The sequence below is a fragment of the Carassius auratus genome, unplaced genomic scaffold (assembly GCF_003368295.1).
Source record: "Carassius auratus strain Wakin unplaced genomic scaffold, ASM336829v1 scaf_tig00002830, whole genome shotgun sequence".
NCBI classification, from domain to species: domain Eukaryota; kingdom Metazoa; phylum Chordata; class Actinopteri; order Cypriniformes; family Cyprinidae; genus Carassius; species Carassius auratus.
In genome coordinates, this window is record NW_020523487.1 from 17743 (window position 1) to 36506 (window position 18764).

The 18764-nt window shown below is 35.3% G+C and overlaps 1 protein-coding gene across 3 annotated transcripts; it reads left to right on the plus strand.

Moving 5' to 3' along the window:
- The first annotated feature begins 1281 nt into the window (after positions 1 to 1281).
- LOC113070042 (uncharacterized) lies at positions 1282 to 18724 on the plus strand. 3 transcript variants are annotated; one of them, XM_026243199.1, is made up of 22 exons: positions 1282 to 1328; positions 2338 to 2375; positions 2513 to 2561; positions 2879 to 2919; positions 3347 to 3398; positions 3646 to 3683; positions 3828 to 3885; positions 5329 to 7003; positions 7156 to 7236; positions 7929 to 8009; positions 8092 to 8232; positions 8563 to 8721; positions 10530 to 10616; positions 10688 to 10773; positions 11625 to 11650; positions 11723 to 11799; positions 12384 to 12589; positions 17201 to 17451; positions 17634 to 17750; positions 17934 to 18087; positions 18259 to 18309; positions 18414 to 18724. In XM_026243199.1, exons 1-22 carry the CDS (start codon positions 1313 to 1315, stop codon positions 18674 to 18676), a joined length of 3747 nt encoding a protein of 1248 aa, XP_026098984.1. In that variant the 5' UTR covers positions 1282 to 1312; the 3' UTR covers positions 18677 to 18724. The 3 variants fall into 3 exon arrangements, with proteins under 3 accessions (XP_026098984.1, XP_026098986.1, XP_026098985.1); XM_026243201.1 differs by having other exon boundaries at positions 12384 to 12544; XM_026243200.1 differs by having other exon boundaries at positions 2879 to 2910.
- Positions 18725 to 18764: the final 40 nt, after the last annotated feature.

Here is an 18764-nt window from a genome sequence, read left to right on the forward strand (position 1 = left end):
ATCCACACGACTCCAGTCTATTAATTAATGTCTTGTGAAGTGAATGTCTGCATGTTTATAAGAAATATATCCTTCAAAAGACATTTTTAACTTCAAACCATTGTTTATGGTTTGAAAAGTCGGGGGAAGTCGTGGCCTAATGGTTAGAGAGTCAGGCTCCCAATCGAAAGGTTGTGAGTTCGAGTCTCGGGCCGGCAGGAATTGTGGGTGGGTGGAGTGCATGTACAGTTCTCTCTCCACCTTCAGTACCACAACTTAGGTGCCCTTGAGCAAGGCATCGAACCCCCAACTGCTCCCCGGGCGCCGCAACATAAATGGCTGCCCACTGCTCCGGGTGTGTGCTCACAGTGTGTGTGTGTGTGTGTGTGTGTGTGTGTGTGTGTGTGTGTGTGTGTGTGTGTGTGTGTGTGTGTGTGTTCGTTCGTTCACTGCTCTGTGTGTGTGCACTTCGGATGGGTTAAATGCAGAGCACAAATTCTGAGTATGGGTCACCATACTTGGCTGAATGTCACGTCACTTTCACTTTCACTTTATGTCTAAAATATGAGTAATCTATCAGTAATATTTCTTGTGAACAATTCCTTCAATAATTTATTTTCAATGATTTATTATCATTAAATAACAAAATACTGCAATATATATATATATATATATATATATATATATATATAAATATAAAATCATTGAAAAATAAATATATACATACACCAGGTGTATTATGGTCAGTATTTGTGCAGTAGTCAACAGCAAAGTAACAACTGTACTCGGCCTACTTCATATTTCATGAAATCAAATAATGAATGTTTGCGATTATAACAATTAATGGAAAAGAGAAGAAAAATATTAAGATGTAATGCATCCCTTAATCAGCCATAGTAAATTTCTAGTAAATAATATGGTTAAACTACGGATAGTATTGCAAAATATTGATAAATTTGTGATTACCATGGTTTAACTATTCTAATCAGGTTTTATTTTATTTTTTTTATATTTTATTTTAGTAAAACCATGGTTATTTGTTAGATCTAAGAGCACCTTTCTGGCAGTAGTGGGGTAGGGTACCTTTCAGTTTCTTTTTCAGAGGCGTGTGGAATCCATAGACTTGTATAAAAACAGGGTAGGATCCTGTTACATCTTTCACGAGTCAAGAAGGCTTTTGCACGTTTTTAGAGGATGACAACTCCGGAACACTCTTCAAAGAGTTCTGCTTTAACACGCATGCGCTGTCACTACGTAAATAGGCTACCTGATGTAGGTACGTGACGTCACAATCTGCAGCGAGGGGTGTCTCGGATAAAGTCGACCAATCAAGATGGCGGAGCCTCAAAGTGAGTGAACTAGCCTATTTAATACGGCCTAATTATTTATTATATTATTATTAAGTAGCCTACGTTTTCCGATTCCGATCGAAAATCGGAATATTGTTGTTTCTGTTCGTACGTTTGCCTCGTTTAAGTTTTAGCTTCTTGACAAAAGTAGGCTACGTTGCCCGGGAAGTGGCACGTCCGCTTCCTATTAACACGTGGGATCTTACAAAATTATTTATAGGGCAAGATTAGAAAAATATTATATATCCAGGACACATATAAATGTTTCATGATCTATGTATGTATGTATGTATGTATTATCTATCTTTCTATCTGTCTATCTATCTTGACCTTCAAACCATTTTACATTATAAGTTAAAATTTTATTCAATCTAGTAAATGAAGATTACATTGTTACCATTGCAACGTCTGTTTTCCTGATGAAATTGGACAGTCAATGTCAGTCAGAGAATCTTTACATCACAATAAATCTATAGATATTTGACAAAGCTCAAAATAAATGATGAGAAATATTTTGGAAAATAATACAGAAATCCTAGACATCCTATTCAGAAGTGTGCCTGCTGAGGAGCAGTAAAGTAATAAATACATTTTTAATTTAAACTAGGATAATTCTGAGATAGTAACTGCTTTGTGCACAGACCTCCGGAGGGTCAGGGGAGAAACCTCGAGCCCATCTTCATCTCATCAGGGTCTTAGTTATTTTTCGTTGGATAGGAATGGCAAATATACGCGCATATTAATCTTTCCCAGTACGACAGGGGGACTTGCAATTAAAGTAATTAAATTAAAGTTTAAGGGGTAATGTATGAATGGTTCTGGTTTAACCATCAAAAGTTAAGTATAGCCTACAGTGGCATTTAAATAGAGAATTACAATACATGTTATGAAGTCTCTACCTGAATAATAATCACTGGACACTAAATGTTTCAACTAAATCAACATCATATTAAATTGTAGATGCAATTATTCCAACTGGTTTGAGCTCTAACCACTTCTTTTCATGCAGAGCCAGACACAAAGATAAAATCTGTGACATTTCCTCATGTAAGTGATCTTGGTAAATTTTCTACAATGTGTGTTTGTTACAATGATACTTCAAAGCTCTTTATTGAATTGTTGCATGAGTCTGTTTACTTGTTGTTCATGAACTGCTTAACACACATCATTCTCTCTTTATGAAGTGGCAAAATGTCGCAATGTCTAGGATGTCTAATTTAGTGCATCAACAAGGTAGGCTCATATTCTTTCTGTAAAATATGAGATCTCTTGAGCTGATGAACAGTACAGTTTGTTGCTGTGTTTGTGTCTACATGAAGAAATGCAGTGTCCTAAAATTACTATAGATTATGAGGTCTCTACCAGAATAATTAAATTATCTAAAGAAGAAAATGAAATGTTTTGTGTTTTACCACGGAGCAATAAAATAAAAATGAAATGAAATAATAATAATAAACGGTAAATACTAAATCAACATCAGATCAAATTGCCTACTTGTGTCCTAATTCCAGCTGACATGTCATGAACTCTAACCAGTTTTTTTCAATTAGGGCCAGACACAACGAGGGAACCTCGCTCATTTGTACGTGCCGTAAGTGACAAGAAATTTTGGTAACACTTTAGAATAGGTAACACCTATTAGTGGCTTATTAGCATGCATATTACTAGAATATTAGCCATGTATTAGTGCTAATTAAGAACATATTAATGCCTTATTCAACTTGAGCTTATTCTACATCCCTAATCTTACCCAATACCTAAACCTAACAACCACCTTACTAACTATTAATAAGCAGCAAATTAAGAATTAATTGAGACAAATGTCGTAGTTAATAGTTAACAAGTGTTACCTATTCTAAAGTGTTACCGAAATGTTCTATAGTGTGTGTTTGTTATAATAAGACCATGGTGCTCTAAGAAGGACATGGAAGCTCTTTATTTTCACCTAATGTTGTGTGCATCTGATTACTTCATGTCCATAATCTGCTCAAACACTAATTTTTTCTCTTTTTATTAAGAGCACAGTTTACGTACAGCATGAGAGGTATATAAAAACCCCCGTACATGAAGGTAGGCTAATATTTTGATCTTTTAATGTGAGAGCACTACGTAATTAGCTGCTGTATTTGTAATTAGCTGCTGTATTTGTGTCTGAATTAAATAACTCAAGGTTTTAAGAGGAATTCAGATTATGAGATCACTGCCAGAATAATAAGCTTTGGGCACTAAACTGTTTCTACTAATTCAACATCATATCAAATTGTACTTGTGCCCTTATTTCAGCTGATATGACCTCTAACCAGTTCTTTTCAATCAGGGCCAGACACAACGAGGGAACCTCTGTTATATCATAATGTAAGTGATGAGGAATTTTCTATAATGTGTGTTTGTTATAATGAAAGCATGGTGAACTAAAGAATACTTGAAAACCTATTATTTTCAGCTAATGTTGTGTGCATCTGATGTTAATGAACTGTTAACACTCATAATTTCTTTAAGTTTCCAAGTGGCCTAAATTGGATGTGGCATGATTTGACTGAAATACCCAGAGACCCAGGTAAGCACATATTCTGTCAGTTTAATATGAGAGCTCTACTTTGATTGGTCTTGAAATAAATCACCAATGGGCTAGTTGCATATCTCCGCCATCTTGGATTTCCGGTCTTGCGAGTGTTTGCAAAGATACTTCCGGTTGTGCTAAACGTCAGTGCAGAGAACCGGAGAAATCCAAATATTACCTTCTATATGGTTACAGGATTTATAATATCACTTCAAATGCAAATAAGATATACACTGCTATTACTATAGTATAAATGTTAACTGAGCCAGTGGATTTGAAACTTGTGTATGTTTGGGTCTGGTGCATGAATTAAATACACTCATGTTCCCTACTGTTCACGAAATGAAAGTTGAACTCATGGTGTGTATACAGCTACATAATGTATTTTTATCTTACCAATTATGTAAATGTACAAATTACTTATTTCTCGAAAATGTATTACATTTTTTTTTTTTTTTTTATGAAATATTTACCTTGTTAGACGCGGGCTACGATTTATCTTCATAAGTATCCATTTGTCAATTGTGCACATACGTCAGTTTGTTTCATCATTATTTTCACAACATTTTATTATTTTACACAGTTAACTATAATAAACATGACTATAATAAAACAGATCAGATAAAACCGGACGAGTCAATCTTTTGTTCGTTGTCTGGCTCGGCTCGGTGTTCATCTTCAGTTCTCTCTTCACAGCAGTTCAGTGAGTGTACTGTTTGAGTGCATGCATTACTCCGGGATATTGGTTTGTTTTAACTCAGAGAAAGTGTCAGCCACATTAAAAATGTTAACAGCTTAAGTCATTTGTGGATTAATGCGTATGGGAGATGCGATCCGTTTAAAACGATTCAGTTCGATTTGGTGAACTGGTTCAAGAAGATCCAGTTACATCGAGTGATTCATTCGTGAACCGGATATCACTAAACTGCAGTGTTTTGAACTCGCTCACAACAGACATGGAAGAGAAGACAATGCTGAATAAAGTCCTGTTTTTGTTATTTTTGGACCAAAATGTATTTTCAATGTTTCAAGAAATTCTAACTGACCCGCTGATGTCACATGGACTACTTGGATTATGTTTTTATAATCTTTCTAGACATGGACAGTAGCAAGACCGGAAATAAGGATGCACACACTCGCATCGCTGAAGGTCACTAGCGCCATCTTGTGCACCGAGCCCATTGAATATCTTAAAAACTTTTAAGAGTTTAAATCAATAATTTAAAAGTTGAAAGTCCTTCTTTTTTAAGACAGAAGTGTAATTTGAATCTCGACCAAGAAAGAAGGTTCTGTACCTTCAGCTTGGTTTAAAAGCATTGTCTGTTCAGTAGTGTTAAACAAGACGATTCATCTTAGGGTAACTGTATTATGTGGTTTTTCCTCAATTGAATTTAACATTTTGTATTGTGAGGCTAAAGAATGTTTTATGTTTTCCTCTAGCGTGGCAAGAGATGGTATGTCAGTATAAGGAGTCAATCAAACGGAAATATGAACATAGGAATGAGAGCAGTTTCTCCTCTAGTGAAAGAGTCTCACTGGCTGCCCTCTACACTGAACCTGTGATTATTCAGAAAAATAAAAAAGGCCGTTTTCAGAATGTCAATGTGGAGGAGTTGTTTAATAAATCAGACATGCATATGTATTATCTATCAGGTGTCATTCTTCAAGGAAATTCTGGTAGTGGAAAATCTTTCATCTCTCAAAAGATTATATTGGACTGGGCATCTGAACAACATTACCTTGAAGCCTTTAATCTAGTTTTCTACCTGAGATGTGAAGAGCTGAAGTGTATTTCTGCGGAGATGAACTTGATTGAGCTCTTGAGCTGGAATTGTGGTTTATCGTCAGATCAGATCTCAAAGATGTTACAGTATTCATCACAGAGAGTGCTCTTCATCATTGACGGACTTGATGATCTTGATGAGCTTAGATTTATGCGTGATAATTTTTGCATATCATCCAAAGTCCAGAGAGCCCCACCTGAGGTCATTGTTTGTTCTTTGCTTCGTCAACAAATCCTGCCCAGGTATGCTTTGCTTATCACTACTAGAACTGAGGTCCCACAGGGAATGTTGCTCAAAGGACCTCAGCGTTTTGCAGAGATTGTGGGTTTCTCTGAGAAGGGGGTGAAGGAGTACTTCCAGAAGTTCTTCCAGAATGAGGAGCTCTTCAGGAAAGCCTATGAATGTGTGAGAGTAAATGAAACTCTCTTCACTGCCTGCTCCATCCCTGTCATCTGCTCGATCATCTGCACAGTTATGCGAGAGAGGTTCAGTGATGGTGCAGATGTGACGAGTGGACTGGAAACCACCACCTCTATCTATCTTGACTTTGTGTCCACTCTACTGGAGCGTCACTGCCAGGGTTTGAGTCAGTCTGTCCCGAGTCTGCTGAGGAGTCTGGGTCAGCTGGCAGAGAGAGGGATGCTGGAACAACAAGTCTTGTTCGATGAAAAAACTGTTTATGACACAATTTCAGACTCTGCTGACAAACCATTCTTGCTCAAGTTCCTCTTAAGTAGAAAAATCCACCAGGAGACAATGTTCGGTTTCATGCATTTCAGCTTTCAGGAGTTCTTCACTGCTCTCTACTATGTCCTTCTGGATGAAAAAGAGTCTCAGAGGAAAGTGAGAGAGCTGCTTCACACTGTAGAGAGAGCATGGGCTTTGTCCTGTTGGTCTGAAAGGGACTTTTCAAAGGCAGATGTAGAAGTAAGACATGCAAATCTGCTGCAGCCTGTGATTCTGTTCCTCTGTGGTCTCTGCAAGAAAGAACGGATCTCCTCATTCTTTGAAAAGCATAACATGACCCTTTCAATTAACATAGAAACCCAGCTTAAGGAGTGGATCCATCAGTGTTCACAGATATATCATAATGAACACATGCTGTTCATTCTCCATTGTCTCTATGAGCTCCATGAGAAGAGCTTTGTTGGGAAAGTTTTGGAACATTTGGCTTCGATAGATCTGTCAAATATTCTGCTGAATAATGCAGACTGCTGGATGTTGCAGTTTTGTCTTCAGAACTGTGTTAACATTGAAAAACTGAGACTCAATATAACATCTGACGATCTGAAGATTCTTCAGTCTGCACTGAACAGTTGTGAAGAGTTGTGGTGAGCAAAGAACAGACTCTCTACATGTTTGAAACTTTAAAAATGCTCTTGAATTATTACCAACTGTACTATGCTAAAATATGTTAGGTCTAATCTTGACATCAAATTATATCTGATATCTGTATGTTAATATGTTCTGTTCACTTTTAAAGGTTGAAGGTGGATCAAATTAAAGACGTTACTGGGGATTTGATCTCAGCTCTTGGTGAAGGAAAAATTGTGAAAGAACTGATGTAATGGACATTTAATTCTAAACTAAGTAATATCTATTACTGCATGGAGCTCAGCCTACACATTTACGCTAAACTATCAACCATTGCCTTTGCTTCTGGCGATATTTTTAGATCAAGCAAAGTATTAGTCTTTTCTTTTCTTTGAAATGACTGATCAAATTCTTTAACTTTTCAGTGCCATTGTGAGTTAACTGGATCATCAGGTCTTCAACTCCACATTGATCTCTCGTGGCCTGATATTTATCAGAAACTAAGAAATTACACAATGATGGTTATTTTGGGGACAAAAACTATTCCTATTTATATTTTCTCATACTATTATATGGTTAAATATAGGATTACTCTTGTCAATGAATCCAACTACAGTTTTAGTAATACTATGACATTTCACCTCACATTTGACATACAGCCACAATAACGTTAACTCTCATTTGTCAAATGTAATATAATTATTATACTATAAGCAAAAGTTTTAGTCAGACTTGTTAGCATGTCAGTTGTAGCTGAATGAAATGACAGCTTCTTTCATACAAAAAAAGATAGTGTTTAAAGCCATTTCTAGAGTCTTGTTTTCATATAATATCATAAGACTTTTTTTTTCCACTGCACCAGATTTCACTGACTTGATGAAGACAAAATGCAAAGAGTCCATTACTTGTACTGTAAAATAATGAATTTATTGTATTTGGCAGAATACAGGAAGCTTCTCTCAAAAAAAGGATCAAAAGCTTCTGCCAAGGGATTGTTACATCAAGTAAAGATGAAGATGTCATGTAAGAAACTCTAATCATAAAAAATACTGCTTAATTGATGCCACTAATATAAAGTAAAGTCTCTAAACTTTACTTTTTTTAGGGTCTGTTTTCGGCTTTCAGTTTCCACCTCTAAAAAAAGACCATCATCATTAATCTCAGGATTAACTCTCACCTGTTCACGCCAAGAGGTTTCCACTGTCAACTGGAGAGTCTTTCTGCAGAAACTCCAGACATCACCCAGGTCTGTGAAGAAGAAGAGAGTGGATTGTGTGAATACAGTACTTGCATCTTTTTAGCTTACTCTCTACTAATAATAAAGTCATGATTTTAATTGCTTTGCAAAGCCATCTTGATGCTGAGAAATATAAAGTAACTTTTCAGTTGCAAAGCTACTTTATTAAAAGAATATTACTAAAGACCATGGTATAAATCATACTCCAATGCTCTTATTCAATCTTTTACATAGCATATAAACTCTTAACAAAAATAATGTTAAACCACAGTATATGTCATACTATATTTTATTATGTGAACGCTATATACTGTATATTGTGTTGTAATATTTACACAGCTCTCGAGATTCGTCAGTGGATGGGTTTTTCCTTCTGGATGTCCTGCACTCGGTGTCTGGTTTAAAGAAACTCTATTTGGAGATTGACAAATTGACTGACGGATGGATTTCTACAATCCTCTCGCTTGTCCGGGCCTTTCCTAGTCTGAATGAAATCAGGTAAAAATAAATATATCTGCTCTTTTTAAGCATGTATTATATTGATTTGTATATGCTTGTGAACAGAGGTTTAAAATACTTGAGTAATTTTACTTGATTACTGTACTTAATTATTATTTTGGGTGATTTGTACTTTACTCAACTACAATTTAAACTGACTACTTTTACTTGATTACATTTCTGAAGAAAAAAACAGTACTTTTTTCTCTTTACAATTTTATTTCATCTTGAAAAGTACATTATATTTTTATTTCATCTTTGCACATTAAATGTGGTAAACAGAAGCTCAAATGTGTGCCTGACGTGAGAACTAATGATTTTTGTTTTCATGCATCAAACACACACATTTCTACTTCAATTATGCCTTTCATCAGCTAAATGTCTGGCTTCGAAAGTTCACCGTCAAATCTGAGGAAGCATTAAGGTAGCAAAGTTGTGTTTTCCCACCCTATTTCCCACCCTGTTCTATTTTGATAGAGCCATTTGCTATATTAGCTGAATATACAAAATTAAGTGCAAACAAAATCAGTGATGAGAATTTAAATACAATTATTTTTTTATTTTTTTTACAAATCTTCAATAAAGTGTTTAAATTAACATTATATGCTAAATTAATTGTAATTCATGTTTAGTGATGTTCTTACCAGGTGGTGGATACGTTGTATTTACAATATGTCACTATGTGAATCAATAAGTAGGAATTAGGACTGTCAGTGAATATTTTTTTAAATTTTAAAATTACATGCTTTTCTCATTAATTAATCTAATTAGTGACAAATAATTATCAATATTTGCTAAGAAAAAAACTAAATGCCCCAAATAAACATTTAAAAGTTTAATTGTCCTTTTAGGCAGAGACGTTGAATAGATATCACAAATAAAGTGGCCTTTAAATATGATAACGTTGTATGTTTTAATCCTCTGACCCTCCTCATTAATTCAACACATTATTGTATTCTGTCTGGAATATATTTCTAGCCTCTCCATCACATCTTGCTCTTTAAAGGGATAGTTCACCCAAAAATGAAAATTCTCTCATCATTAACTGAACCTCTGTCATCCCAGATGTTTATGACTATTTTTCTTCACATGAACACAAGCAAAGATTTTTAGTCCATATAATGCAAGAAACCACACAAAGTGAACATGACGGTCAAGATTAAAATATTGGTATTTTTCTTAAATATGCCTTTTTTCTTACATATCATTTCACTTAAGACAGTGATTAACAGGGGTTGCATGAGTTACTCTCATATTCTCTTTGTGTATAGTTTTTGAAGTGTCATTTTTGGATGTCCCATTTACTACTTGCATTATATAAAGAGAAATGATTTTGTTTTTCTAAAACTCTTAGTTTGTGTTCATCTGATAAATGAAAGTCATATAGGATGGCACGAGGGTGGAAATGGAGTTTCCTTTTAATCCCTTTCCATGTATTTTTATTTATTTTTATTTTTTGGTGTTCCGCTGTTTCATTTTAATTGTTGTTGAACTAAATATACGTTGGACCTGTGCCATGGCATTTTTTTTCGTTCTCTCCCTTTAACCATTTTTCTGTATTGTCTGTCGGAAAAAAAAGTACTTCTACTTTTTTAATATTTGAGTACAATTTAAAGTTGTATTTTTTTTTACTTTTACTCAAGTATGATTTTGACCAGATACTTGTACTTTGAATTGAGTAAAATTTTCACTGATTACTTGTGATTTCACTTTTTTGAGTACTTTTTACACCTCTGCTTGTGAATATTCAAATGATTTTATAATTGTTTTCAGAGGCATATGTAACTAAATGTTTTTTTCCATGCCAGGACAAATTCCACAATTTCATTTATTCCATTTGACATAAAACAGTCTATGGAGGAATCACTGACGCAAACAGGTTGGACCATGACTGTGTAAGTATAATCAATTTCTTTGAAAATACTTTTTTTTTTTTTTATACATTAATCAATGTTTTCTCCTCTAGCTGGAGGAAGTCATTGCTGATTAAGCGAGGCGAGAAGAGTTTCTCCGAGGAGGACTTGAAGACAATAAAGACAGAAAATATAGAAAGTAAAAGTATTTTATACAGTTCCTGACAATCAATAAAACGAAAAGAAAAACGTGGTCTCAGTTAGATTCTTTGTTTAGCCAATCAAAAGCCTTTGAGGCACTTAATGCATGTCAGTCATTTTGAAGAAATCATAACTTTGTTGGTTTGTTGTGAGAGAACGCTTTTTTACTACCATTGCTATTGACAACTCTACCTATACAAAGTCAGAAATGTGTAAAGCTTAGTTCGCTGTTCAGTTTTATTTGTTATTTTAATGAAATGTGAAATTGTGCTGCTGTTGTTAAGCTCCATATCTGGTTGCAATAGTCTCCAAGCATCATTGTATGCACAGGTGGTTTTACTGAGGATGCTGGAGGTGCATTTGCACTCCCCACTGTTGGCCTTTGAAATGACTAAATTATAAAATGTTAAAAACATAAAAAAAAAATCATTTGAAGTCAACATTTCATTCTTAAAATTGTGTTTGTATTTAATGGCCTTTAAACTCAGATTAAAATCAAAGTCCCCAAAACGTCTAGAACATTGCTAAAAGTACCTTCAGCTTTATATGAATTGTTTACGTAGATAAAGGCCTTTTTAAGTCAAACAAGCAATTGTATTTAAGTCAGAATTGTTGTTAACATTAACTATTCAATTGAAGGCCTATTAAGTGCAGTCTAATTTGGTGCTTGGCAAATATTTATTTGCTTTTCATTGTTTCTTTTTAATTTTGCTCTCGGTATTATTATTATTATTATTATTATATTCAGTTTTATATTAAATGGCTTGGTTTTTAGCTACAGAGCTTAATAGCAAATTTTCTGGCTGTTTGAAACTTGTGTCTAATGATTTGTATCTTCCTCATTATTAGGAGCGGAATCATCTTCAGGACAATCAGTGAGTGTCAGCTTTCTTGTTCTTTCTGTCATCATGTTCAGAATAAGAGGATAATTTCTGTCTTTATTTCAGTCCTCAGATTATACAGAAGTGTTCACACCTGAGTGTGTTCAGCGAGATGATGAGGACAAACACAAGACTATATACAGGTATGGAACACTTTTTTGTAAAAAGGTTTGACTCTACCATAATATGTTTGCAGGTATTTAAGAAACATGCTAAATTCACAAACTTGTTTATCTGAAAAACAATGCTACACTCAGTTATTCTCCTTTGAAAATGTGCGTTCCGGGACAGAATGTCTGTTTCTGTTTTGGTTTCTGAAACCCGCCCACTGCCAGTTTACTTAATTTTATTTTTACATTTTAATTTTATGGAAAAAACCCTGTTTATTTAATTTCATTCATTGTCAAATGTGCTCATTCCTGTTGGTGTCGTCAACCTTGAAACCTGCGAGAGTGTCAAGTCTGAGGAGGAGGGTGCTGGGTGAAAAAATCCAATATTTTGAATGTGGACTGCAATACCTTGTTAAACAACTGGGTGTCAATCCTACATACAGCACCATTGAAAGTTCTTATAAATTAAAATGTCTTTTTAGAAAAAAATATTTTCCTTAAGTACAAGCTTGGGAAAAATTATGTTGTTGTTTGGATTTGTTTGCATGAATTTTTCCAAAACCTTGATTCAAACATCCCATTATTGTTTAATAAAATGAAAATATTCTGTCTTCCAGGTTTGTGTGTCCACATGCTGGTCAGTTTCAGTGCAGTCTGACCAGCCTTGTGTTTGTGATGGAGGGTGAAGGAGAGGTACTGTATAACATTGTCTCATGGGATTCTGGTCTAGGCCAGGTGCGACCTGCAGGGCCCTTGTACAACATTGAATGTTCTGCAGGTTCAGTCTCACAACTACACTTTCAGCACTGTGTGATATTCTCTGGTATGTTTTTTTTAGCACCCTAAATGTTAATGTGTTTCACAGTGATTGTCTTGACCAGTTGGAACAGTTGTATAGAATTTATGGAACAGTGACTGATAATTTACTTATCAAATTACTTAAGTGTGAATACTATGCATGTAAATAATTAGCAAGAAGTGTGATGACAGATCTTAATGTTTACATACCTGGCTAATTTCCTCCGAGCGGTTAAGTTCAGTACAGTATGTAAATATTTTGGGTTTCATTGTTAGAAGTTGTGAATGGTACCGAAATAGCAAACCGCACTGTACCCCTTTCTGGGACCCTTTCTTTGGGGTATCTAGTACAGTACTCCAATACCTAGGTGGAGTTAGACTCACTGCAGAAAGCTGATTGTTTGACAAAATCATCACATGTTTTTATAGACAGTATATCTGAAATAAGAAGGTCTATGGTTCCTTCTAATATTTTACCTCGACTATTAAAGGAAGATCAGCCCATCTTTCAGATACAAAACATAACAGAGGCAGAGGTAATAAAGATTATTGCTGCGCTCAGAAACTCTAGGGATGTCCATGGTATTGACAATAACTTTTTAAAAACTCATAAAGATGCCTTGATACAACCTATTACTCTTATTGTTAATGAATCAATCAATCAAAGGGCAGTTCCGGGAACTTGGAAAGAGGCCATTATTACACCCATCTTTAAATCAGGATCAAAAATACAGGTCGCTAACTACCGGCCAATTAGCATCCTGCCAATAATTTCTAAAGTTGCTGAAAAGTGGATAGCAAAACAACTTATTGAACATCTGGATAAAGGTTTTACCCCACTTCATCGTATGCAGTTCGGTTTCCGGCCCAATCATTCCACTGAGTCAGCGAATTGCTTTCTGATTGAACAGATCAAGTATTTATTGGATAAGAGTCCTTGTGTAGGAGCTGTATTTTTAGACCTTAAAAAGGCTTTTGATACAGTCAACCATCAAGTACTGCTGACCAAACTCACGCATTTTAACTTTTCTACAGATGCTATATCATGGTTTCAATCATATTTATCAAACAGAACACAATGTGTTAATATAGAGGGGGTTAAATCTCCTTCCATTAGCAATCATGTTGGAGTTCCGCAGGGCTCAATTCTCGGACCTCTATTGTTCTCAATGTACATTAATGATCTTCCAGCTGCTTGTCCTGACTGTAATGTGCAGATGTATGTGGATGACGCTGTGATCTTTATACAGTCTTGTTCAAAATAATAGCAGTACAATGTGACTAACCAGAATAATCAAGGTTTTTAGTATATTTTTTATTGCTACGTGGCAAACAAGTTACCAGTAGGTTCAGTAGATTGTCAGAAAACAAACAAGACCCAGCATTCATGATATGCACGCTCTTAAGGCTGTGCAATTGGGCAATTAGTTGAAAGGGGTGTGTTCAAAAAAATAGCAGTGTCTACCTTTGACTGTACAAACTCAAAACTATTTTGTACAAACATTTTTTTTTTCTGGGATTTAGCAATCCTGTGAATCACTAAACTAATATTTAGTTGTATGACCACAGTTTTTTAAAACTGCTTGACATCTGTGTGGCATGGAGTCAACCAACTTGTGGCACCTCTCAGCTGTTATTCCACTCCATGATTCTTTAACAACATTCCACAATTCATTCACATTTCTTGGTTTTGCTTCAGAAACAGCATTTTTGATATCACCCCACAAGTTCTCAATTGGATTAAGGTCTGGAGATTGGGCTGGCCACTCCATAACATTAGTTTTGTTGGTTTGGAACCAAGACTTTGCCCGTTTACTAGTGTGTTTTGGGTCATTGTCTTGTTGAAACAACCATTTCAAGGGCATGTCCTCTTCAGCATAGGGCAACATGACCTCTTCAAGTATTTTAACATATGCAAACTGATCCATGATCCCTGGTATGCGATAAATAGGCCCAACACCATAGTAGGAGAAACATGCCCATATCATGATGCTTGCACCTCCATGCTTCACTGTCTTCACTGTGTACTGTGGCTTGAATTCAGAGTTTGGGGGTCGTCTCACAAACTGCCTGTGGCCCTTGGACCCAAAAAGAACAATTTTACTCTCATCAGTCCACAAAATGTTCCTCCATTTCTCTTTAGGCCAGTTGATGTGTTCTTTGGCAAATTGTAACCTCTTCTGCACATGCCTTTTTTTTAACAGAGGGACTTTGCGGGGATTCTTGAAAATAGATTAGCTTCAGACAGACGTCTTCTAACTGTCACAGTACTTACAGGTAACTCCAGACTGTCTTTGATCATCCTGGAGGTGATCATTGGCTGAACCTTTGCCATTCTGGTTATTCTTCTATCCATTTTGATGGTTGTCTTCCGTTTTCTTCCACGTCTCTCTGGTTTTGCTCTCCATTTTAAGGCATTGGAGATCATTTTAGCTGAACAGCCTATCATTTTTTGCACCTCTTTATAGGTTTTCCCCTCTCTAATCAACTTTTTAATCAAAGTATGCTGTTCTTCTGAACAATGTCTTGAACGACCCATTTTCCTCAGCTTTCAAATGCATGTTCAACAAGTGTTGGCTTCATCCTTAAATAGGGGCCACCTGATTCACACCTGTTTCTTCACAAAATTGATGACCTCAGTGATTGAATGCCACACTGCTATTTTTTTGAACACACCCCTTTCAACTAATTCAACTAATTGCCCAATTGCACAGCCTTAAGAGCGTGCATATCATGAATGCTGGGTCTCATTTGTTTTCTGAGAATCTACTGAACCTACTGGTAACTTGTTTGCCACGTAGCAATAAAAAAATATACGAAAAACCTTGATTATTCTGGTTAGTCACATTGTACTGCTATTATTTTGAACAAGACTGTACATGGCAAAGATGAAAAGATAATAACTACAAATCTTACAAATTCACTAAAGTTCAAAACTGGCTAAATCAAATTTGTCTCACTCTTAATACTAAAAAGACCGTTGTGATGATGTTTACAAAAAAAAAAACCTGTGAAGCAAAATATTTTAAAAACTGACTGTAATACACTCATTGAACAACTACCAACAAGAAGTAGATCTTCTGTGTTTTTGGGAGAGGAGGAATTGGAGTTGGTAGCCCAGTTCAAGTATCTTGGGGTTATACTAGATTCAAACCTCACTTTCAAAAAACACATACAAAAGGTATCTAATACCATAAAATTTAATCTACAAAATTACAAACAAATCAGATCTTACATTACAACCGAGGCTGCTAAATCATATCTCCATTGTATGATTTTTTCCCATATTTAATACTGCTTCACAGTTTGGTCTTTTGCTGGAGTTACTGCATTAAAACCCATTGTTCAACTATATAAAAAAGCAGTCAAGATATTTGACAGGAAACCACAGTCGTTTCACCGTTGTCTAATTCTTGAGAAGTATCAACTACTAAATTTTGAAAATCTTAAAATTTTAAAAAATAGCTGTCTTATTTATAAATCTATTAATGGAATCGCCCCACCACCCATGGGGGATTTTATCATAAAGAGAAATAGCGAGATGAAGACTAGATCATTTACTCGGGGGGGGGGATTGTGAAGTACTATTTAGAAAATCTTCGTTTGCACAAAATGTCCTCTCTATTAAAGGCTGCACAGATTGGAATAGTATACCAACCGTAATTAGAGAGAGCCCCACTTTTGTTTCATTTAAGAAACATCTTAAAAGATGGCTGAATAATAATCAAAAATGTAATCATTAATTATGCAGGTAAAATTTTATTTTGGGATGTATATTTACAGGTATTTATGCATTTTAAATTAATATTACAATAAGTAAAATAAGGTATAGAAACTTTTATTGTTTATTTAGTTATATATGTATATTTGTTGATATGCATATTGTCTGTTTGTTTTTTGGTTTGTATTTGTTTATGTTTGGGACTATGGATGTAAATTAGCATTGTGCTAAATCCGGCGTATTTACGTTCAACTTTGATTGTACGTTCATGAATATGCACTGTCCCATTTAAATAAATAAATTGGAAAAAAAAAACATGTGCGTGCTACAAGAAAAAAAAGACAACAGAATGGGAATAAAGTGTCTCTTTCACTCGTCCGCCATGCCAGATCAGTGTGTACCATCCTGCTTCGTACCATATCATACTTTACTTAAACGTACTGCTCGGTGGAAACAAGCCATAAGAGCACTTAAAGGGTTAGTTCATCAAAAAAAACTAATTATGTCATTAATAACTCACCCTCATGTCGTTTCAAACCCATGAGACATCTGTTTATATTCGAGACACAGTTTAAGATATTTAAATTTAGTCCAAGAGCTCTCAGTCCCTCTGATGTCACATGGACTACTTTGAAGATGTTTTTCTTACCTTTCTGGACATGGACAGTAGACCGTACACACAGCTTCAATGGAGGGACTGAGAGCTCTCAGACTAAATCTAAAATATCTTAAACTGTGTCCCGAATATAAACGGATGTCTCATGGGTTTGGAACGACATGAGGGTGAGTTATTAATGACATAATTTGGTTTTTTCGATGAACTAACCCTTTAATGTCAAAATGTTTGTCACTGTAGATTTAGAAAACAATACCTTTATTTTACCCAAAACCAAATTCTTAAATGTTTTTTTGCAGAAGAAAACCAGGACTGTTTGGCTGTAGCACATGTCACTGGTGGTAATGTAGAAATAATACAGCCACTCAGAGTGACAGAAACTCATGTGATCATTGAAATCAGAGATCTCAGCATTTTTGGGCTCATCTGGATTAAAACAAAATTTGGCTTCCCCATTAAAGGCCAGGTTTTGCTCTTTCTTCGACCTGTAACTGTTAAACAGAAAATACTTAATGTCCACTTGCTTCCAGGGAATGTTCCAGTATCAGAGGTACTACTATCTGAACGCATTGATCCTTTTTTTCCCCCCATGTGATATCAAATGTAAAAGTATTAAACAAGAGTATAAAATAAAAACCTTTATGTTTCAAAAGCTTGAACACATTGAGCATATTTGTATATATACATTATTAATGCTTTTGTATATTATCCCCCCTCCCTTTCCCCCACAAGGTCCAGCGCTGGCACCTGGATAAAAAATACATTGAGACAAGTTCAAAATGTCATCTGTTCCCTGACAGACAATACAGTCTGTGTTGTCAGCCAGAGGATTGTGAAGTGCAACCAGTGGTAACAATATTTACTGAATAACATTGAATCACTCTGTAATTCCAGTTTTCATTAGACATTTGGGTAATTGATGTATAACAGGTTAACAGCTTCTTAAGGCCTTCAAATGTAACTCTTTCAATCATAATCCAGAGTCAGAACTAACCACTTTATAATGTTATTTAAAAAAAAAATTTTTTATAGAGTGAGATGTTTGAGCTTGATCCTTTTGGCCCAAACTATCATCCCACGTTTGAAGTGTTTTTGGACGCCAACATTGAGGAGGTCAAATTGGGTGTTTTGGACAAAACTCGAGATGGGAAGGAAGTGTGGAAAAGACGTCGAATTCTTCTTACAGGTAATCATGAAATTCTGTTGTAGGAGTAAAAAATTTAAAGGGGTCATGTGATGCTTTTTAAAAGATCATTATTTTGTGTAGTTGATGTAACAGAATATTTACATTATTGTAGGTCCTCAGATTTCTCAGTGTTCTCAAATGTATTTATTTTGGATTATTTTTCATTATTAGTTGCACCAAGTAAAGGTGTAGAAGAACCTCCTGCGCACAGAAGGATCCCAGGTCTGATTTTAATGCTGAACTTTTGAATTATTCTTGTAATTATGTCTTACACATACTGTACACTCTTCTGAAGACTAACTTAACACATCTTTTGTTTCAATCAGAAACTGAATTTGTGAAAACAAACCGAGATAAACTCATTGAGAGAGTTTCATCAGTGATGGCAATTGCTGACAGTTTGATGAGCCAAGACATGATTAATAGTGAAATGTACAGTAAAGTTTGTGCTGCAGACACAAGAGAGAAGAAAATGAGACTCTTGTTGGATGCTCTTGAGTCTGGAGGAGCTGCTGTAAAAGCAGAGTTCTGCAGACTGCTAAAGGAGAAGGAGCCTTATCTTGCAAATGATCTGGGGCTTCATTTATAAAAACAGGTTTATAAATTTCACATCTGGAAGAGAGGCATACACACTTTGATAAATCAAATTTTTGATTAAGATGAAATCTCACAGTTCT

Coding starts and splice junctions, on each gene's coding strand:
- LOC113070042 (XM_026243199.1), top strand. Junction 8,010..8,091: donor AGTAAAGATGAAGATGTCAT/GTAAGAAACTCT, acceptor TACTTTTTTTAG/GGTCTGTTTTCGGCTTTCAG. Junction 8,722..10,529: donor CCTAGTCTGAATGAAATCAG/GTAAAAATAAAT, acceptor TTTCCATGCCAG/GACAAATTCCACAATTTCAT.